This window comes from Lonchura striata, chromosome 2 (assembly GCF_046129695.1).
Source record: "Lonchura striata isolate bLonStr1 chromosome 2, bLonStr1.mat, whole genome shotgun sequence".
Lineage (NCBI taxonomy): Eukaryota > Metazoa > Chordata > Aves > Passeriformes > Estrildidae > Lonchura > Lonchura striata.
Window position 1 is genome coordinate 101,867,582 of NC_134604.1, and position 23,575 is coordinate 101,891,156.

The 23,575-nt window shown below is 38.3% G+C and overlaps 1 protein-coding gene across 2 annotated transcripts in view; it reads right to left on the reverse strand.

Annotated features, from left to right (window-relative positions):
* The window catches only part of MAP3K15 (mitogen-activated protein kinase kinase kinase 15), an 80,864-nt gene that overhangs the window by 56,526 nt on the left and 763 nt on the right, over positions 1 to 23,575 (reverse strand). For both annotated transcript variants that reach the window (XM_031503680.2, XM_077781631.1), the window contains exon 2: positions 680 to 819. In XM_031503680.2, coding sequence (XP_031359540.1) covers positions 680 to 819 — 140 coding nt within the window. The remainder of the gene's footprint in view (positions 1 to 679; positions 820 to 23,575) is intronic.

Consider the following 23,575-nt stretch of genomic DNA (forward strand, 5'->3'; position numbering starts at 1 on the left):
GGATTATATTAAAAGCAGCAACAGATGATACAGAGGAGAAAAGTCTTAAAGTCTAAATGTGATGTAAAATAAAGAGAACCTGCATTGAAAAAGGCAGAAACATCCACAATATATGACTTACATCCAGAATAGCAATTTCAGGACTTAAGTGTATATCATGTATTATTGAACTATAAAAATGAACAACAGCGCTATACAAAGATTTGGTGAAGATGTATTTTCCTATCTTCAAAAAGCAATAAAAAGGAGATTCTAGTAGTCTTAGCTAGTCAGCACCTTGGGAATAGAAACCTCATCTGACAGAAGTGCTTACATAGAAGTAAGCTGCAATACAGCCCTTGTTCAAGTTATTATTATACAGGCCATAACTTATTTTTTACATGTTCTAATTAAAAGAAGGAAAAGAAGAGAAAAAAATCGGACCTGTACTCTCAATTCCAAGTCTAACTACTTGAAGCAAAATCAGTACCACACTATGGATCTTTTCTTACAAAAAAAAAAAATCATTTATTTATTCTATTATTACTGTTTTTGCTAATAGTTGCTTTTTCTTAGCAGGTTATAATGATACAATTATCAGGAATTAAATTAAATATAAGTTTCAAAAAACCGCAAACACTGTAGGATCAGGTATAAAGATATTTCTGAAATGAAGCAGATTGTGAAGTGAGAACCTTACTTTGAGAGACTGAGCAGTGTCAGCATCAGTGTCATGGTAAAGAATAACATTATTGGCCATGTCAAAGCTTTCACGCACGCCAAGGTGGTAGAACAGTGATGGCTGCTTGGAAATATCACTCATGTCCACAACTGCAACATCTGAAATGAGAGAAGTCGAAAAGAAGAGAGAATGCTAAAAAATAATAATCTTAAACCAAATTTTATTCCTACATGGGATTTAAAATAAATCCTGAAATTACACATACACACACTGGACAGACAAAGTCAACATTTTCAAATAAGGGTCATTTTTTATGAGAGAAGTAAATTTTACCCTTCTTATAAGAGCCACTTATGAAATTATCACAGTGTTACACTAACTGGGAGGCTGAGTTTATCAATCCTGTTTAAGGCTTTGAAATCACAGCATCAGGAATGCCTCGGGTAAAAAAGAAATTTTGCACTTGCTCCCTGAGGCCTGACAGCACGAACACCCATAAGCAAAAGTTTCAAATATTCAGGATGGAACATCTAAAAATAATAATGTAAATTAGAAAAACAGGGAAAACTGTGAGATCAAGTTTATTTTAAGAGGCTGAGGTTTGAAGAATGGGAAATTCCTAAAGAGTAGAAAAAGAAATTACTCTGAAAATTGACTCTAAAAAGCTACAGGCAAGATGTTCAAGATGGAGGGGGGTTGGGAGGGGCACAGCAATGAGGGAATTCAATCACAAGTAGCCAGAGCAAGACTTCCACTGCTTTTCTTTAGTGTTCCAGTCAGAAATGAAAGTCAGAAACACAAGTAAGAACATTTACATCTGTGCAAGAAGAGCTATGCAGAGTGCTAATGAGAAATATCCCATATTATGCAGAACAGCTGAGACACTGACAAAAGATTCAGAGTTCATAATTTTGTTCTCATAGAGACGTAAACAACAATGCAGAAAGAAGGGGTAGCTGGAGAATAGGACACTTAATGCTGAGGTTTTATTTCTTGATCCTTATATCCCATGTATTCCTAAGAAAATTTTGCCTTAAAGATTTTTAGAGGTCTGTATCTATGTATCTGTGTGTATTCACCACTTTGGCATAGATGGATGAACTGAAATCCAAAGTATTCATAAGAACAGAGTCTTGGCATTGAAACCACAGGGGAGTCTGAGGTTCAAAACAGATTCCAGAGACTCAGTGCAGCTGGGCAGAAAATTCTACATCTCTGTAGGGGTAACAGTGCCTGGTACATACAGGGAAAGACAGAAGAGTGAGCTACCAGTAAACAAGAAATTTAAAAGCAGGTTTGATGGCTGAGATCCAAATGCAGCAGCCAGTTAACCTTGGTCACACCAAGGTTACACAGCACAAGAATCAATACTCCAAACTTAGTAGGCAGTTTCTTGGAAAAACCTGCAATGAATATATGCTCCTGTACAATTCCATCAGCCTATTCTGACACACCACACAGAGGTCAGCCAGTCCCTCAGATTACTATGAGGCTCCTGTTAAAGCACAAGGAACATTTTGAGTCTGAAGACCTGCTTTAAGATCAAAACATCACTGTTCAGGAGCAAAAACCAAACAAATATAAAAACCCCCAAACCCCATAATATCCCAAACCCCAACAAAACACACAAAAAAATCCAAATGCACCTCCCTCCCCCTGCAAAGAAACAAAACACCAGCACAAAATCATGGCATAAGAAAATACCCTTATTCATATAAAACTCAAATTCTGCACCATCTACAGATGATATTTCCAGTTCCAATGTTTAGCCAGCTGCTGCAGCATGAATAAAATTCTTAGTGTATTGCACACCATAGTGTTATGTAAACTGAGAGAGCTTGAAGAAGAGAGCTTGAACCGCGCATTTAGTGTGGCTGATAAGAGAGATAAGAATTTCCTTAAACTTCCAGAGACACATTAAAAGAAACAACTTCAACACTAGTATGTGGTTTGCAAATCTTGATTTATGAATAGAAATATAAGTCAATCACAGTTCATGCTCAACTCCCATTCTACACAACAAAAGAGCCTGGTCAGCAAAATGTACTTCTGGACTTCCCTTGACAAATTTAAGTTCAACCTCCATTACAGACAGGGGTGAAGCAAAAGCCAATGGCAATTTTTATCAAATCTTGTCATGTATGAGAAATGTTACATGATAATTAAATATTTCACACAGACCTAAACCACCAATAGAGAGGGTTTCCTATGTTCAGAAGGAAGGAGAGCAGGGGAAGGTACAGCTGTCTGGAAAGACAGAGGGCTTCCAAGCAAAAATCTGTACAATGCATCCCCCCAGATGCAGTGGAGGCATGGGAATGTGCTTAATGTTGCATATGACCAATTTCAAATTATTCTGGAACTGAATATTTAAACTTATGGCTTCTTTTCTGCAGTAGCAACTCATGTTTAAAAGAGCATATCCATCAAAATGTGTTCTCCCTCATTTCTTCTTAAGCATAGCATATATTTTCAACTCATTTTATTCTCTAGTAGTTGCCCATTAAACTATTTTCATCCTGAAGTTAGTTAATTTTTGTCATGAACCCACAAACTGATCTCAGTTTATTACGTGATTGCAGTTCACTTATCTAGGCTTTTGTTTCCACTGTAAAATGATTATGGTATGTGTGTATTTATAGTGCATTAAGGTAATTCAGCACTGTTGCTTATAGTCTTGATTAGGTCTCTGCATTGTTGCAGCAGATGGCACATAATTCATTTCTTATACTACTACAGTTTACATATTTTAACACTAGTGTGTCTTACAAGAGCAGGCAAGAGACAAATAACTGTGACAACTGAAATAAAGATTAGAGATCATTAACTGTGGTAAAATAGGACACTATGAAACTAATAAATAATTCAACATGGAAAACATTAAACAGGTTAAGACCAGAGGACTTATTTCTCTCTCTTGAAATGCACCTGAAGACATAATATAATTTAATTATCTAAATAAATCACAAGTCTTCACATGGCTTTTTTATGATTTGTGGAATTGTTAGCAAAACCAAAAGGACAATTTTGGTATCAGCTTTTGGGATCTGTAAGTTAAAAAGTAATAAACAGAATAAAATTACGAAATAGCCTGCAATAGGCTGACAGTTAAATAGAATCTAGAGGGCCTAACAGAAGAAAAAGGTCCAAAAAAGTCTGCATTGCTTTCAGCTTCTAATCTAAGACTCACCTCCATCCAGCCTTATCCAAGCGCAGAGAAAGAACCTTGCTCCATTATTTTGGATTCATTATTTTTCAGCATTGGAATTTTTCTATACATAATAGATTTCAAAAACACCACCAAACTTAACGTGATAATAGAAGTCTTACTGGAGAAAAATGCAGAACTCAGTTCTTTGTTATTCACTAGCACCCTGAAAATTATGAACCTTTACATTAGTATTGCTTCAGTTGATTGGCTACTTGCATCATAGTCAATAAACAAAAAAATATGTAATTCCTTGAAAACCAGTAAAGAAAACTGTCAAATTCTTCAGAACAACAATACTCCTAAAGAAATTAAAATCCTTAATTTATGATACACATTAATTTTGGTTTCTGCACAGCTCTTACACAAATTTTTACAGGGAAATAATTATGGTAAAACTTGGTGTGTTTCAAAACCAGGAACCCTTTACAGCTTCCACTTCAGCTAAAACCAAAGGCACACCACTCTCAACTTTAATACACCCCATACTCCCAGAAACTGGGAAGCTCAAGGCAATAAAGCACATTTCTAGCAACTACCAAGAGGACTGTTGAGGTGATTTTTCAGCACAGTTTGTTATACCAACAAACTGTCAGTGCCCTCCATTACATCCTAGGCACAAGCCAATGTAAGTGTAAAAGTACTGTCAACATTTGTGGTGATACTATGGCTCTCATAATGCATCAAGTTTCATTTAAATCTTACTACCTTATAATCATGGTATTCTGTAAAAATCTGCTTACTTTTATCAGAAAAAATATTTTTCCAATTACAATCCAAAGCACCAAATTAAACCCACATATTGCCTTAGAAGATGAAAGACCCAGGAGACAAAGCTCTTTTTTTAAATTTAGGAACTTCTGATATTTCAATTCAACCTTTTCAAGTTTGCAATATTATAGCACAAACTTTGCTAACATCACTGGTTTGCTACAGGGCCAGAATTGGTAATAAAAATAAAAACCAATGATTCAGTAATGATTTGTCCTACAATATAGACTTGTATATGTTATAATCACATTAAACAGCATTTAAAAAACAACTTCATATATTTCAGGCTACACTCATCTTCTTGTTGATTAAAACCAAGTGCTGCACTTCTGTATAAATACTAAAATTAAAATTAACCATAATAGTTCAGAAATTGCTTACAAAGCATCTTTAATCAGAATATTGTTTTATAAGCTGCAACTTTTGCAAAAGAGTCCCACAGTAGCTGGAGCCTTGACTGCAAATTCCAGCCTACTGCCTATCTCAGAAAAGGAAACACAAGCATGCATACTGGATGTCTGAAGCTTTTTGATGCACAGAGGGCACTTCCTTTGGAAAGGGTGTTGAGTTCACAGGCAAAAGGAAGTGATTCAAAGGACAGGAAAAGTAAGAATTAAATTAGGTATGAATCCTCATATTAGTGTGGGAAAAAAGATTGGTTTTTGTTCACATATAGTAAGTGCTGAAAAAGAAGTGACATTATCAGGTTTTATTAATGACACTAATCACAAATTGGACAAAGAAAACTTTAATACTGGCCAAATAATTTTTAATTCATTACTTTAAAATTATTGTTATCTTGAGAAGATAACACAGAGAATTACAGTTCTGGTACATTATCCATATACACACTGACTATAAAATGAAGCAAAATCTAAACATAGTTCTATCTTACTTTTGACAGCTCTAATGGATTTGTTAAGTGTTTTAATCATTCTGAAAAGCTGGGTATCAAGTGGCAAAAATTCTGAAAGGTGCTTTTCCATGGTTTCTCTGTTTTCTCTGGAAAACACAAGAACTGTTGTAAAGTGGTAATTTCAGACTTGTGCTGTTTTAAAAAAGCAGAGCAACACCTCTAATTTTTGTTCTCAGATTGAGCTTGTTATTTGCCTTTACTTAGTTTTTGCATTACATCTGCCACAGGTTTCATGTCATAAAGGGATTTACTAAAGACAAAAGCCAGCACACCCCAAAATGTGTCACTTCTCCTCCCACCAAGCAAAATGGAAGGCAACCACGTAGTACCTAACAGTTATAAGAGCCAGAATTCTTAGAACCGCAAACACAGGGGGGGAAGTCAGATCCCTCTTTTGCATTTCCTCCTTTCTGCATGTCAAATCTTGCTCCGAAAACCAGTTTCACATCCTTCCCTGTGAAACTGCTCTGTGAATGTGAATGTGAATGCAGAAAGTGCTGAGCAGCAGCAGCATTCGTCACTAAGGAAAGTTTGCTGTTAAATAATTTTCCTGAAAGGACCAGGCAAATCCTGAGCTCTGCCATTACTAGGAAACAAAAAAGACTTTTAATTTTTCAGATGAGAAACTTTTAATTTTTCTACCATCCAGAAGCATTATTAACTGTAGCAATTCAAGTGATTGCTTTGCTCCACTTAACACACAACACATCAACACTGGACACGTCCCACCTCCAGAGACAATTCTAGGAACAGCTGTGTTAAGCAAAGTGGGCCAGCTGGTCTTTGTGTGGAAGGCAGACACATCCATGTAAAGAAGGAGGAACAGCTGACAACTGAATGTGTTTCAAATCACAGCATTTGGGTGATGCTAGAAAGTCCTTTCATGTCGCCCAGCAAGGCAGCTCCTCCTTCCTGTGCACATGAAAAGTTTGGAACACTCAAATTCAATCCTCTCAGCTACTGGCAAAAAAAAAAAAAAAAAAAAAAAAAAAAAAAAGCTGAAATAATGCAGGTTTTAAACTACCAGAATGGTTAAAACTTACCAAGAAAAGTTGTAGTGCTTACAGTCTGATTACAGTCTGAAAGTGGAGGTAAGAAATCTGGAACAGTTTTGTTCCCTATACAGATAACAGAAGTGCCTCATACAGCTTCCAGTGAAAGCCCTGAGAGAACCCCCAGTGGCCTGAAATGGCACAGGAATGAGCACCTTTTGGACAGCTGTGCTGCAGGTGATGAAATGTGAAGTGCAAAGAAGGAGACAACAGAATAATCCAGTGTATCAAAAACAGAGGCACATGTAGCTGGAGTGAAACTAGTGATGAATGCAACCAGCACAGCAGCATGCACACAGGGCCTGACAGCATTTTAATGTAGGTAAAGAATACAAAACTCATATTTATTTTAAATATTCAAAACTCATATTTATTTTAAATACTCAAAACTCATATTTACTTTAAATACTTAGTTGAATCATAACTAGAGAGAAACTTCTTGGTTTTGAAATCAGTTCTCACCTGTAACCTTTTGTCCTTTTGATTTCAAATTCTAGCTTTGGCAACATTTGAAAATTTTAGTCTTAGGCTATCTTAGCAATGTATGACATTATATCGTTCACTGGCAATTCCTATCCAGCAAAATCAACCCTCAGATCATACTGTGAAAATCAGACAACCATGCAAAACAACAGAACAGACAAGACTGAGGGGCCAATGCTCATCTCTGGCTTTTGTAATTCTGTACAAAATCCCCCTTTCATACAAACAACTCCACAACAGGGTTACATTCAGACCTGAACATTGCAGCCAGTAATCATGTTAGTGCTGTGGTGTTACTTTACAGATACTGCATCTTTCATCTGTCCTCTGGTACATGGAACACACACTAAAAATAGAATTAGAACATATTTTTCATGCTTCAGTGGCACTTATGGCAACTCAGGAGAAACAAGTATCTAAAATAACTCATTTTTTTCTAAAACACAATAAAGTGTTTGTGTCATATTTATAATTGATATATATTCCTTAATATCTAAATGTTCCAAAAATTATAACACCCAAGAAACTACACTTTAGTTGATAGGAACAGAACAAATTACAGCAGGTGACCAACACTGCCAGTTCTAGGAGTTGATCTATAGCCTGAGTTCTCATTTATTTTTATGTTTTGGGGTTTTCTTATTCATTAGAAACATTTCTATTTTTTGCCCTGAAATTACATATTGGAAACTATCCTGTTAAATGAAAACAAGGACCCTTTCAAAAACCTTTGAGAGCAAAAGCTGTAAGAAACGTTTTAGATACTTAAATACAATTAAATTCACAGCAAAACTAAGTTTCAAACAGGGCAAGACACTGTATTAAAATAACAGGGAAATTCTACTGATCTAGAAAAGCAAAAATTGTGCAGATATAATGCTTATGTTTATTATTTATTTAACTGATCTTCAGGGAGAGTCTTTCAGACTCTGCCAAATCAGAATACAAACAGCACCCACAAGAACTGGCATAGGAAAAAAAGTATCAAGAAGAAAAATATTGTATGATTGGAAACACCTGAAAATAACCTTTCTCAGAAGACAGCATAATTTGTGAATTTTCTGTTTTTTTTTTGTTGTTGATGGGTTTTTTTTGTTTGTTTTTTGTTTTTTACAGTTGGCAGTTTAGGGAAGGAAGGAAACAAAGAACTAATCATCAAAGAACTCTTTCTGAAATATTGAATTGCAGAAATTAGGAAATATATAATTCACAGTAAACAGTGCATGCCTAGGCTTATAAATTGCTTAATATTTTCCATTACAAAGCTTTGCTATCAGTCCTTTTTAACTTTGCCAGTCTTTGCTTCAGGTTGTTGGGTTTTGTGTCTTTCTTTTTTCTTTTTAAGAGACTTAATTAAAACCAACTCATGTAATTTTGAGACTGTATTGGAGAACTTATTTTTCTGGCCGCTGTTAAACATCCTCTCATGCCAAATTAAGAAACCTTACTGTTTTCAAGCACCAAATCAGAAATTTGTCAGATGGGTGAAGCTGTCTGGAAGTAACTTCTCTTAGCCTCATGAAATGCTGCTCGTTCCAAAGCAAAGTTATTGGCAGTGAGCTGGTCAGAGTCACAAGGGGGATGTTTGCTCTCAGGCGAGCCTGTCATCACTGCCTTCATTGTCAGCACAGAGAGGAAAAGTACTTCTCCAGCCCCATTCCCCTGATCTGCCAGAAGCCAGCTTCAGGAGAGGAACTGCAGCTCAGAAGGGCCAGTTTCTCTCCACTACCTAGGAGGGGAGTGCAAGAACCTGCAGACACCCACAATGAAGGTGCTCAGTGCCACGACACCTCTTCATAGAGCCTCACAGCTCTGCTTTGAAGGATTTCATTCATCACTGAGGTATTCCAGTCAAGAATTATATAATCTCAGCAGATGTTTCCCTGGACGTGTTCCCACCAGTTAACCAACAAAAAAGCCAATGGAGAAGGACTATAGATGTTTCTCATGAGCACTTCACTCACATTCTCTCTACCTGTGAGAGAAGAAGGACTGTCACAATTTAAACCCTTACCTAAGATCTCCAGAGATCTCTCAAACACCTAACCCTTGCTTGAGTTTTCCATAAATTGGGAGCTCATTTATGCGGCCCAGTTTACAGTTGCTTGTTTTGGCACTCGCTATCATACAACTGTGGGGATGACTGCTCTTTAAGAGGTGTTTGTGCATGTACTATCTCAGCCCAGGTCTTTGCTCTTACTCATATAACCTGTATAATTACATTGAAGCATTGACTGTAACCTCCCTGCCTATGGATGAAGTTTACAAATGAGTTAAATTTTCAGCAAAAAGACCTTCAAGCCAAATAGAAGCATTGCATTTTCCTGCAAGACAAAGACATTAATATAAAAGATAGTAATAGACTTAGCCTTCTATTTTATTTATTTATTTTTTCTTTCATACCATAGCTTGTGAGGTCCCAGGAACAACACAACTCAAGTCTGAGGGAGTTAACTCACAGTAGTGTGAAAGGTCAAAGTCAAAAAGATAATGTCCACACACACTGTCCCTGGAAACTCACAGCACAGACCCCCTTTACACAGCCTCCCTTCCTTGAGGAAGGGTTGTAAAAATTTACCCATTCTGGGATCACAGTCACAGATCTTTAATAATCAACCACAATCATATCAGATGGATCCTGCCAAGATCTACACATTGGTAAGAAATTAATTTAAAAAGTTGTGATGTGCACAAGAGATCGATATTTATATCATTTCTTTGTAAAACTACACTGTCAAGATCCCAGGTTAGGAAATGAGAGAGCTCATTGCTTGCATCTTAGCCTTTTCTGGTGGTTTCGTGGCTCAGGCAGATGAATGCTTATGGCTACCTGCAACTCCTACCTCTATCACATAATCCACTGTCTTTGAGTCTCTCTCTCATTGTCCTGTTCTCCCCTTATCCATCAACCTATCTTTAACTTGGCAATTTCTGGCTAAGTCAGTGCTAGCACAGTAGCAGACAGAAGCTCTGTCACTGTAGCTAACAAGTCCTGTGAGTGGTATCAGCTACCAGCTTCACACTGTTGTCCTGGAAAAGTACTTGAAGAAACTGTTAAACTTAGCAACAATTCAAAGAAATAACGCTAAAAAATTAATTTCAGAACAACTCACTTTTTACGTATTGTGTAACAAAGACATTTGCATCTGTAACTTAAAAATCCAATTCTGTAAACAGTGAAAAAGACTCTAGGTTGAGATAGTACATGTCTCTTCTAATCATCCACACTGAATTATAATCATATTTCATAAGTTTTTCATTTCAAACCAAAATACTTACATTTAAAATTACTGTTATCTAACCCTTCTAACCAGCACCCATCCCAAGTAAAATGGGAAAAAAAGTCAAATTAAAGCAATTTGCTGTTTCAGGTTGACATCAATCACTTGACCATGTACAATATAAAAAGCAAAAACTATTAATCATTACAAGTTTCAGGGTAAACAATCCTTCCTTTACATAAACTGTGAAATATGCTATCACAGATGGATAGATAGATAGTGATGCTATCTAATTATTGTTAAAATACACTGAAGAATCTTAACATTCTAATAAACTTTTTTTAAACAGCTGTGCTGGTTTTGGGTGAGATAGAAAAAGAAAATTTATTCTTTTTTTTTTTTTTTTCCCTTTCACTGCCATTTTAAACCCTATGGCTGGTCCAAAGGAAGCAGGGTTGCAGATTTTAATAGATACACCTTTACATGGCTGCAACCATGATTTGAGTTGCATGTCATAAAAACTGCTTATAGCAGGAACCACTGGAGGAGAAGCCTAACAAAAAGCAGTGCAAGTGCAGCAGTGGCCCAACCTGAGCTGGCCTTGGTGTCAAACAACACAACACAATCAGCTTTTGCCTTACAAGAAGCTGTCCTTTTCTCAACCCACAATCTGTTTCACTTTCCAGTTCTCTCTCCAAGCCTGCTTGGGAGGGAGGGAGCAGCCCACTCAGGAGGACTGCAAGGATGTCACAAGATTATGCAAAGAGAAAATCTGAAGCGCAAAAGCTTGACTAGAATTTCATCTGACTACTGCCATTACAGATAACAAAAATGATTTTACAAATATCACCAACAACAGGAGGGTTAAGGAGAATGTTCATGCTTTATTGGAGAGTGAGAGGTGTTTAGCTGCCTGCTGAGATTACCCCACGAGAACAGCTCATGACAGACCAGTGACTGTGGGGTACCTGGGGAACAGAGCAGCTCCCATCAGCTCCAGTGGCTGCTGAGTTAAGTAGTGACACCATGACAACATTACAGGAATAAAAAGGGCATTAGCATGGCTTAAGCAGCTGAATGCTTGCCTGTGGAACTGAATTCCATACCTGCTTCTTCCTACCCCACAACTGCTGTGTGATGCTAGCCTAGTCACATAAACTGGGATTTCAGAGATGGGCTTGTTCACCATACAGGTATTAAGACTGAGTTTCAGAAGGAAAAAAAAGCCCCACTAAAACAGAAACAGTGAATTCAAAAAACAGAGCCTTCATTTTAAAGGTACTTGGTAACAAACCAAATGCCTTCAGACAGAAGAAAATTCCTAATATTTACCTAAGCGATTCACTGCTAAGAAAATTCCTAATAATTTTCCTAAGTGATTCACTTCCTATTGGACCTTGGTATGACTTAGAACTTGAACAGTCTGATTCAGCATCTGCAGTCTTCCACCTGCAAAACAGCTGAGCATCTACAAAACAATGAGTATGCCTGATTCATACCTCAAAAAGACAGGTATTTCTGTTTTTCATCCAACCTTTATACACAAATGAATAGTAAAGAAGCAGCATTTTAAACTTCTCAAAGAGTATTTAAATAATCCACATTTGTCTCCTGACATTTTTTGTTCACAGATGTAGACAAATGAACATTCCAGAAACTGCTCATTTCTTGCTTTAAATCTAAGTATCCAGAACACTTAAAAAACACTAATCTGTCACAGATTATCTGAAGACACCTGTTCAGTAATTTTCCCTGTTTATATACTCAGTATATTAGAAATTTTGATATAGATGCTAGACAGACATAATGAGTAACTGCCTCACACCATACATACTTTTCACTATGCCGAGTCATTAAAAACACTATTTCCTAAATTGTTTCTGTGAGCCAAAGAACCTACTAATTCTGCAGGACATTTTTCTGCCCTACTTAGTATCAGAGAAGAAAAGAAACAGCAGAATAAATTAAAAGCAGGCAGCTCACACTTGCCTGCTGCACTAGCAGTGTGCCAAGGCTCACACAAACCATTTCCATTGCAGTGCACTAGAGTGGAGCCACTCAGCTGAGAGCACACAGAAAAAACACCCCAAGCCTGAACCTAATTTGAACCTTGCCTGTAATTGGAGGGGGGGGAGTGGGTGTGTGGAATGAGAAAGGTGAACTTTATTTAACTTCTCCTACACCTCTGCACTTCCTACACTGGGTCATCAAAGGCAATCAAAGGGAATGAAGTACAGAAAAAAAAAAAGGTTACATAACTTGATAACCTGGCCTAAGTGAAATCAAAGAGTATGAAATTCAACAAGGAACATTGTCCCTTTCTCCCCAGCTGCAGTCAAATCAATTTTTAGGCCAAGGAGGTTAGATAAGCTTCAACCTTTTAGATATTTATCCAAACTAAACCATTTGAGAATCACCCATCATTTAATGTTGAATACCTTGGCTGGGGAACATAAAAAAATCTGCTAAATCTGCACATCTCCCACAGGTCATACACCGGCCAACAACATATATATAAAAATATTGGAGTAAAATTATGCTGATCTTTATCTTCTTATCAAAGAAATATAATCAAAAATATATTCAAAAAAGTAATCAAAATACAAGGAATTATGATAGAAAAAAAATTCAGTACACTAAAGTTCCTAAGTCTGGTTTAAACTAAGACCTTATTCCTTTCTTTATTTAAAAATACAGCATATAAAAAGAGTGAGACTTTCTTAGTCTGAATCTCATTTTCTCCCAAATATGTTTCCCAAAAACAAATATCAAGAGCCATCTCCATAATTACCACTGGGAATTTTTATGTACCAAACTGAGGTATCCCACCTCATAACTATATTACAGATTTCCTCTTTATGTTGATGGATTCCCATACTGTCATTTAGGATCCACATAATGCACAGTAAGTTATGCACAGGAAAAATTATTATTTGAGGAAAGGCAATATTATTAAACTGCAAATGCAGGCAATGTTTACATAAAGCCAGGGCATCATCTGTGAGCCAAGAGACTTGCACTCACATACAGATACTGAGTCCTTGATACAATACTCCGGATGCTGGGCAGATGTGGATTCACTCTGCTATTTTTATCTTTCCTGTAAACAGTACAAGCTTTACGTGCCAGTCTAATGGACTGCATGTGCTACTGAAAAAATCCTCATGTACCACTCAATGCTGTAATTTAAAAAATTGGAAGCTTCCATTAAAAATGAGAGAAATCAATTTCAAGACACTACGTAGAGATCAATAAAATCTAGAATTTTAGTAGAAGCTGGTCTTTCTTGATTCATAGCCATTATCTAATTAGTCTTTAACTAATCTATAAATACAGCACACTTCAGCATGTAGACAGAGAATATTAAGCACGAAGACAGACTGTTATCACAGGGGAACCTGTTCCCTAAGATCTCTATAGAAGAAGAGGAATATTTGTACTTCCAAATGGTGATTCAGACAAAAGGAACCACATGAAATTGTGATTTTGCAACAAACCTCTAAACATGGTCTCCAGCATTTAGCACTATGCACCACCTCAAAAACATGGAATGGTTTAGGTTGGAAGGGACCTTAAAGGTCATCTAGTTTCAACTCCTCTGACATGGGCAGAGACACCTTCCACTAGTCCAGCTTCCTCAAGGCCTTGTCCAACCTGGCCCTGAACGCTTCCAGCAATGGGGCACCCACAACACCTCTGGGCAGCCTGTGCCAGAGTCTCACCACCCTCACAGTAAAGAATTTCTTCCTTGTATCAAATCCAAACCTTCCCCATTTTAGGTTAAAGCCTTCCCTCTTGGCTTATCTGCAAGCCTTTGTAAAAGGTCCCTCTTGCAGCTCTCCTGTAGCCCTCTTTAGGCACTGCAAGGTGCTATAAGGTCTCCCCAGAGCCTTCTGTTCCCCAAGCTAAACAGCCCCAATCCTCTCAGTCTGTCTTCATGGGAGAGGTGCTCCAGCCCTTTGATCATCTTCACAGCCTCCTCTGGGCTCGCTTCAACAGGTCCACATCCATCCTGTGTTGGGGCCCCCAGAGCTGCAGGGATTCTCACCATAGTAGAGGAAGAGAATCCCTTCCCTCTCCCTGCTGGCCATACTACTTTGGATGCACCCCAGGGTGCAGTTGGCTCTCTGGGGTGCTGGGCCATGTCAAGGTTCTCATTTACCAATATCCCCAGGCTAACCTGTACTTTGTCATGGTAAGAGGATGCAAGAAAGTTTAGATTTAAAATGCTAAATTCTGAATATTCATCTTTAAAATTGTCCTAAGTACCCAAGCATCTGGAAATTGATGTGTTAGTCTTCTCAGAATTTGTATTATACCATCACAGAGGCACTACTGCAAAACTAGGAATCTGAAGAGGCATTAAAGGGCTAAAAAACCCCACAAAATAATCGATTTTTCTACTTGATCACAAGCCAGAAAGTCAAGGCAGTTTCTGGTTTTCCCAAAATGATATGAATACTTACCTAGTTTTGTTACTATAATGAGCAAAAAGCTATGCTTATCAGTTCCACAATTTAATTATCATGAAATCAAGAAATCCATCTCAACCATTTTTGGACTTCATTCTGATTTGAAAGCTTTCTCCAGCTGACAACAACCCATAACTTGTCAGTTATCTTAAGCCCCATAAACAGCAGTAGTAAAAACAAGCACACTGCCTGGCTTTGAGCTTGGTAATCATGTCCTCTTTTCAAACTGGGTTTAAAAATACTGGAGCATACCAAACATCCCTTGGCAAAGAAAATATCTGAAACAAGTATCTCAGTTCCAGAGAAGGCAGAGCTGATGCTGATAAAAGCTGACAGTTACTGTGTGAAACAGGATGGTGCACACAGAAGCTCTGCTAAGTAAGGCAGCCCAGTACCAAACAGGAACACCATTGTAAACACTAGCTTTTCTCCTGCAAATTTTTATTAGCTACTAAGATTAACACAAATGTGATGACTGGTCTAGCACTGTTAGAAAGCAACACACAGACAGAATACAGCCTGGTACTGTTCTCATTTACCAGTTCCACCTTGTCACTCTCCAAGCAAAGGCAAAACTAACAAGGAATGTTTCCCTCAACACACAAATAAGCAGAAAGAAATTTCTTTCTTCAGCTTCTGTGAGTGAAAGGCAGCAACAGTAGACTTAATGCAGCTAATCTTCAGCTGAGTGAAATTATTATAGGCAGATATTTTTCTGCAATAGAAAAAACCTGTAGCTTTTCTTCGACTAAGGCAAAGACACTTGATTCAGCACAGTTTCTTGTGGCTGATCTAGCTACTAAATACTTGTAAAAAGTTTAAAGGGAAGGAGGGAGAAAGGACAGCAATCAAATGGCCAATTCACTACCCCAGGTTTAAAAAAGTCACTTCCCTGCTATTTTCCCCAGTTTCATAGAATCTACCACTGATTTTGACTTGCCTGGAGGCATCAAAGAACCACTATTCATGGAAAGCACTGCCAACACCAGTAGGAAACTGAAAAATTTTAGAGAAAGCTCATTATCACCCTGATTTACACGGAAGTTTGTTTGTTTTCCAGAACTACCCCATTTTTGGCATACACATTAAAAGCTTTAGAAATCATGTGATAAACATCTATAATGTGATAAACACTTTTCAAATTGTTGAGAGGCTCTTGATCACCTGTGGTTGAGCTAGAGTTCTGTGCATAAAGGGTTGTTTTACTGAACAGAAAAAAAGCCCACAAAATGCAAAGAATCCAGACACATTTCCCTCCATAACATGACACAAAATAAAAAATATTATATTAAAACAAGGTTAAAAAGCACTTCCAAGAGTCTTCTCCTTGTGCTTTGCTTTAAATAGATATTAAAATCTTTTTAAACACAATTTAAGCATAAAAGCAGTATATACTACAATAGACAGAGCTGTAAGTTCTGCTGTGATAAACTGGAGTACTTCTCTTACTGCTGGATTTAGCTGTACCATCCCACATCAGCAGGGGCTAGGGATGTAGTCCTAACAGTGTCATTACTGCTTCATTACATTTCAGATTTTTGCCTGTCATCAGAGCCCACTGCAGTTAAAGAAAGTCTATGCTAACCAAGGCTGGGATTATGTACCTTCAATATAATAAAAGCTGGGTACACATTTTAAAGTCGTGAATCCCACTGGGCTTTGTGCTCCAAGATATAACACTTGTTGAACTACTGACTTAGACTTAAACTTTAACTGCTCTGAAGCATTACCAAAGAATAGCTGAAAAGTTTCAATTCCACCACCCTGAACACCACAGCAGAATCACTGACTGAGTACTACGAAGGATAAGAAAAGCATTAAGTGGTTTCCCACAACACTGCGAGCCAGTACTTGTGCCAGAATTCATGTCTTCTCCTTGCAATTTTTGCTCCTGGCACATTTCTATAACCAGCCCAACCTCCCAGGAAAAGGTGAAGATACTTGTAGTACTTCTGAAAGAAGACGGGTCGGGTGAAATTCTACTGTGAGACACATTTGACCCACTGGCTGCTCGTTGAATCCCCCTGACCTCAGCCGACACAGGCGCTGCTGTTCATATCCAGCCTGTGCCAGGGGGCAGGACAAAGCAACAGCTGCAAGCCCTCTCTTGGCTGCTGTTCAAAAAGTAGCCTGAGGCTAAAGCAATTCAGAACCCTCCTGGAGCGCAGGCAACCAGAGCCTACTGTGTGCACAGATTTCACCTGCAAGTGGCAAACCACATTGAGACTCTCCTAAGGAAGACCCTACATGCATCCTTGCTGCCAAATGTTAGCCACATAGCCCTTGCAGCTGCTCCTCCACAGGCATGGGAGTAGCAGAATGCCCCAAGTATGTCCAGAACACAGGTTTGCAGTCAGAGTTTGAATTTAAGATGATGCTGACAAAAGATGGTTGGGCCATTGCATGTGACCTCTCCACACAGCCCCACACTCTCCCCATTTCTGCAGCCCCTCATGGCAATGAGGTTTGCTCCTAGGAATGGAACACCAGGTGAGTATTGCAGGAGTGTCTGAATGCATAATTAATGCACTCCAGAGACGAGGAAGCCAAGATACTCAGGACTGACTTTGGTGCACGTTGGCTTGCAGAAGGTATAAAAGGCCGGCAGAGACTGGGCCAGATGGTCTCCTGGTGTTGCAAGCAGCTTCCAGGTGGAGCCCCCTCCCAGCATGGAATCCTGCAGCCTAAAGATGGGAAACATTGACTTTTTGATAGTGAGTGAAATACAATAAGATCTGGTCACATGTGGAGAAAAACATCCCAAAGCAGCTATATAAGTGCCATGTTGCTTTGGAGATGAACTCTCCAAGGCTAAATACTGTTGACCTGTATTTTTCTAGCCAAACCTGCTTATAAGCCTTTAGACGTAAACTGTTGACCAAATCTGAGACTAAGTGGACCTAGCCACACCTAAACTCCTCTGGAATTAGAAAGCAAGGGGGCCTCACTGAGGCTCATAACTGGAGAGACCATTACTCTATTGCTCTATTACCTGTTTTAATAGATTATAGTTATTTACATATTGCATTACAGAAGTATCTAGACATTGAATTAGCAATAAATCAAATAATATTCATGCATATAATCACTGTATCCTGCTTCTTTTTCCTGGCCAAGAGCCTTCTCTTGACTTCTCTAACACAAGCCCATCTTGAGGAAACCAAAACATCTTGACTTCTCAACTAGGTTTTGCACAAGTCCTTACAGTAGAAGAGCTTGACCTCAAGGCAAGCCAGGAATATTACTTACCTTTTAACAAGCATGTGCAAGTGTGATTTAATAATTATAAAAGCAATGTATGCTTACACTGATAAAAGAACAGCATGACTACAGAACATAATATGAGCTACCACATATCTACCTTAGTTTGCCAATTTTATGGAGGATGGAAATTAAAGCGATGTAATTAACCCACGTTAGCAAACATATTTTTATTTAACCTAATTTTGAGACTGCAGGTCTAAGAGACACAATTCTCACACCCATGAAGAACATGCTACACACAGCAACTTAGGGACTACATGCAAAATACATTTGCATATAATTCTTTAAGAAAAATAAAGCAATAAAAGGACCTTTAGAATTTGCAGACTGGTAATGCATAGCCAGCACAATTCTTTCCTCCTATTAGAGGAAAAAAAGCTGTATCAGAAGAACATTCACTGATATGAAGAATTCCAGAAAATGCTGCAATTTTTATTTAAAAAAAATAATTAAACAATATTAAAAACAAACAACCAAAACTCACTTTAACTGCAGTGTTTTCAAGAGCCATGTGACAATAATTGGTCTTCAGAACTAAGGCAGTTCAATAGATGCAGTTGTGGCTCTCTTCAGAATAATCTTACATGTTCAAAATTTTGAAGTAATTTGTAATGGTTGTAACGGAAGCTTCTAAGTCTGTTCAGTGAGACTCAATAAGACTTAAAATCACACAGTGAGAAATGTTATTTGCAGAGTAAGTTAACCCCAGAAACTCACCATTTGTGAGTTGTCTTACATTTCATCCAGAACATGAGGTTTGAAACCATCTAAGATGAAGGTGCATGAATTACAGAATCAATCAATCACAGAATAGATTAACTAGGTTGGGAAAGACCTCTGAGCTCATCAATCCAACTGTGTCCTGTACGTCATCAAAAGCAGCATGGCTGGCAAGTCAAGGGAGGGGATTCTCCCCATCTACTCTGTTTCTGCAAGACCCCACCTGGAGTGCTGCATCCAGCTCTGGGGTTTCCAGCATAACAAGGGTGGGGACCTGTTTGAGAGGTTTTGGAGGAGGACTGTGAAGATGGTCAGAGGGCTGGAACACATCTCCCAGGAAGATGGGCTGAGAGGGTTGGGGTTGTTTTGCCTGAAGAAAAGGCTCTGGCGAGACCTTATAGCACCTTGCAGTACTTACATGGAGCTTCAAGAAAACATGAGAGGGACCTTTTACAGAGGTCTGTAGTGATAGGGCAAGGGGAAATGGCTTTAAGATGAAAGAGGGCTGATTTAGATTACTGTGAGGATAGCAAGACACTGAAACAGATTACACAGAGAGGTTGTGGATACCCCATCCCTGGAGTGCTCAAAGCCAGTCTGGACAGGGCTTTCAGCAACCTGCTTAAGTGAAAGGTGTCTCTCAGAGAGGTTGAAACTGGATGATCTTTAAGGTCCCTACCAGCCTAAACTGTTTTATGACAGTAACATATAGACCTTATTGTCTAATATGGTTGTTACCATCATTTAAAACTGGCCGCACACACTTGGCTATAAAAGGACTATAATACTGGTATATTAAAGGACTTTGTTATCAGAATATTTGGTTTGATGTCACAAGGCAGAGCTTTGCTGAAGACATCTGAAGTTGCTCTAGGTGTGCAGCACCACACAGAGATAAAAGACCAGGTCCCAACAGCTCTGCTGCTTTACTAAAGCAGCGCAGTAGACAGCCCAGCCTCTCATCCACCACCTTCCTGTTCTGAAGATGGTTGGTTTACTTCTCTTTTTACTTTTGTATTCTGTGGTGTGTATATATATATATATATATATATATATATATATATGCATATATATATATCTTGAGATTTAAAGCAAATACACCCCTAGCCTTGAGTGACCTGTGTGGGAAAAGATAGGAAAAAAAAGATTTTAAGTACTCCTCAGAAAAACAGCAAACCCTGCCTGCTGAAGTAAGCATCAGAGCACTAACCCTTAACTCCACCACTGCCCACTGTCACACCCAGGGGCAAAGATAAACTGCAGCAGAAAGGTATGATGAAGTTTGTTTAAAAGTTATTGCCCTCACCTGTCATTCCTGTCAGACACTTCACTCCCTGCAGCAGTCAGCATGGGAAGCCATGCCTCCAGCTAAGCTACACCACTTACCACGATGTATATTATCCTAAACCAGTGACAAGTGTTTATTGCACCTGATGCACTTAGCCTTCAGGCTGAAGAAGCTGAAGAATCCCTGCCAATTCTGAAGTGGGAACACTGGTCTTCTGAGGGCAGAGGGTTTCAGGGCAGGCAGCTGAGTGACAGGCAACGATTCCCCTGGCAGGTCCCAGAGCCTGAAAATTCAGATCCAGCAAATATATTTCCTCCTTCCCCTTTCACAGTGCAACATGAAGAAAAGGTTTCAGGGACAAGAAATTAGGGTTAAGAGTGGTTCAACTGCGGTACAGAAGTAAGGAGGATCTGTGTTTCAGTCTCTCTTTGGGCTCACTCCCAAGTCTTGGCTCTGGATGAAGACAAGTCTGCAGAGACAGGTAGCAGACCATGCATTTTGGAGCTGCTTTATCACACAGGATATTAATTAGAGAAGTTAATATATAGCAAAACAGCAGAAACATACTGCAAAATATTCCCCTATACTCACAAATTATCTGACAGTTTCCTGTATTGTAAGAGGAATACTCACTTTTCTCAGGTCAGCATTTAGCTCTATTTTCAGTACATTACTTGCTCTCTAGCTTGTGTTCCTTTCAGGTGATTTTCATCCTGCTGACTGTATAATTTCTAAATGCTGTAGCCAAATGGTTAAAGAAGTATTCCAAGCCTCAAAACAGAGGCTTGCACATCCCTCATGAGGGAAAAGTATGATCAGCTACAGAGACAGGATTTCATAAACCAAAATGGGAACACCTAAAACCTGTGTAACTGTACTTTGTACACTCCTTCACTTAACAAACCCAATTGCCTGGCACTTCAGGTACTAAGATTTGATAAAGTTTTGAGCAGACAAGAAAAAAGCTACATTTTTTCTATCTAACATCACCCTTCCAGAGGTACGGGTCAAACATTTGACTTTGACATCATGTTTGCTTTCTTAGTGCATTCAGAACAGAAAGATCCTTTGCAGCTATGAATCATTCTACCTGTAACAGCACTATAGCCAAGTCACACTCACCTATTTACTGTGTCTCTCAAGCTGTTTATAAATACACTACAGTGCCTATAGTTTGATTTTCTTCATGGGATAATTCTGAAAAAGTCTAAAAATTCTCAGTTAGCTCCAAGGCTCACTGTTCCTATGGAAAATTACGTTTATTTTCTGCAAAAAAGCTTCACACTGTTATGCCCAGTTTTAGTTTAAAAATATTACCTTTCTTTCTTCCCAGAGATATAGTCAATGTATGCAATCATCCTTGTTTCTCCTCTATTAAGTAGGTATCATTGCCCATTTTTGGAAAACTAATTACTTTGCTGACAGCTTGTTTCTAGCCCACACTGAGCAAATAAATCTTATTTTTCTTCTACCAAGTTCTTATTTCACAACTTTTCAGTTTTTTACTCTCAGAAGTGCTGTAGTTCTCCTTTAGCAAAGCAAAACCTTAGAAAGCCGAGTGATTCCTTAAGATCGGGGTCACCCTGCATTACATGCAGGTCTGCAATATCTAACTAAAGGCACAAGTCATGCTTCCATTCATGATAAGAATTCAAATGATGGGAAGTCAGCAATGACTACACTCAAGGAAAAATCACATATACTCTGATTATGGAACGTAAGTTGATTTGCAGCACTTTTCTCAGTGTTCTGCTGAAAAAACATCCACTACAAAACCTACCTGCAGACAGGAAAGAAGTTTCTATTTAAGTTCTTCATTGCACTCTGTCCTTAAAGTTTGCTGATTTTGTCACAAAAGGTACTTAGAGATTCATATTAGGTAAGGTAAATAAACTGCTTTGGAGGGGGTTATCTAATGGCTGAGTAAAGGCTATAATTTCAGGCACAGTCAGGGAAAAAGACTGATAGATAACATTTTTAACAAAGAGCCATGCTACTCGCAATGAAATGGTCTTTTGGTCTTTGCTGCTCAGTCATTAAGCATTAATAGATGATTAATAGATGCTTCCACTATTAAACCAAGAGATGGCAACAGGCTAGCATCTTTTAGAGACCCTACCACTTACAAAGCAAGAGGAATTGCTTTTCAAGGTTCTGCCCCTCAGCTACAGAAAGTAAAAATATACTGTAAGAGATATCTTCAGTATGGGGAAACACCTGCTTAATATCTTACCCAGGCAGCAATAAAACTTCTTTAGATATTTTTATTTTTAAAGTAAACACATGGGAACTTCCTAACACAAAGTTTATCATGACCCATAGGAGTGTTCACATTAAAACTTATTCTTAATGGTGTTCTTCTTAAGAACTGAATATATGCCAGCAATCCCAAGCATACATTACACAAACTAAGAAGTTGTCCCCATGGCTGATCTCAAATTGTTGGTACAGGAAAGAAACCCACAGAAAGACTATGTTTAATTCTCATTTGGAACAATTCCAGATTATGGACTATTCAATTACTTTTCAATTGAAAAAAAAAATGGTTATAAGAGTGTTGAAGGTGTATCCAGTAAAAGACACCTTACTATTACAAAGAGGTATTAATCAGTGATAAAATTATCTTGGTCCAACAAGATGACTTGAATCAAAAATTGCAAAGTTTAGGGCACATTTCTACAGAAGAGGCACTCACTTCAGAATGCAGTGATTTAAGAACACTTTTAAATAGCTGTTTCAGACTCTCAGTACAATGCACAGCACGTGTGTGTCTAATACATTAACAGCACTATTAGTAGAAACAGCAGAATAATTTTGTGTTGATGAGTACATTATTCTTCAGAATGGCTATAAAAGAAATTGCTACGTTGTGTTTGTGTACTAAGATACACAAAGAATATATTACAAACTTGCCAACCTTGCTAGCAGAGACATAACAAAAACCACTGGCTGGGAAAAAAAACTGACAAAAAAGGATGTGAGGTTCCTCAATATCTGGGTGACTTATTGGGATGAAATGGACTCATAATCACATGAGAATACAGAATAAGACTAAAGTTTTAGGAAATATTCTTTAACGCATCTCATGAGCAAAACAAAGTTCTTGTGAAAGATGAACTGTGGACTTAAAGAGTACTTTCCATCTTTAGAGTCTGTGAATTTCTCGCATTTCCTTATGCTGGCTCATACAGATAGGAGAAAAAAACTTTGTCTGCATGCCAGCAAAATGTCCACATACTCACCTTGATTAGTTTATAGTACCTATTGACTTAGAGGCTTCCAATGTGTGCTCAAAAACTTCACAGTTCTCTGCTATAGTGCCAAACCAGCCAGGTGTTTTTGAGTAGAGAAGGGACAGCAGCTTTCTTTTGAATGATCAGACAGACACTGGTCACCAGATGGAACCTGAACAGGCTGGGCAATACCCACAAGTCTTCCTCAGGGCCCTTGTTCAGAGCAATACAGGATCACCTTGTTCACACACAATTTCACTGTCCGGTCTGGAGTGAGAGAGGTGAA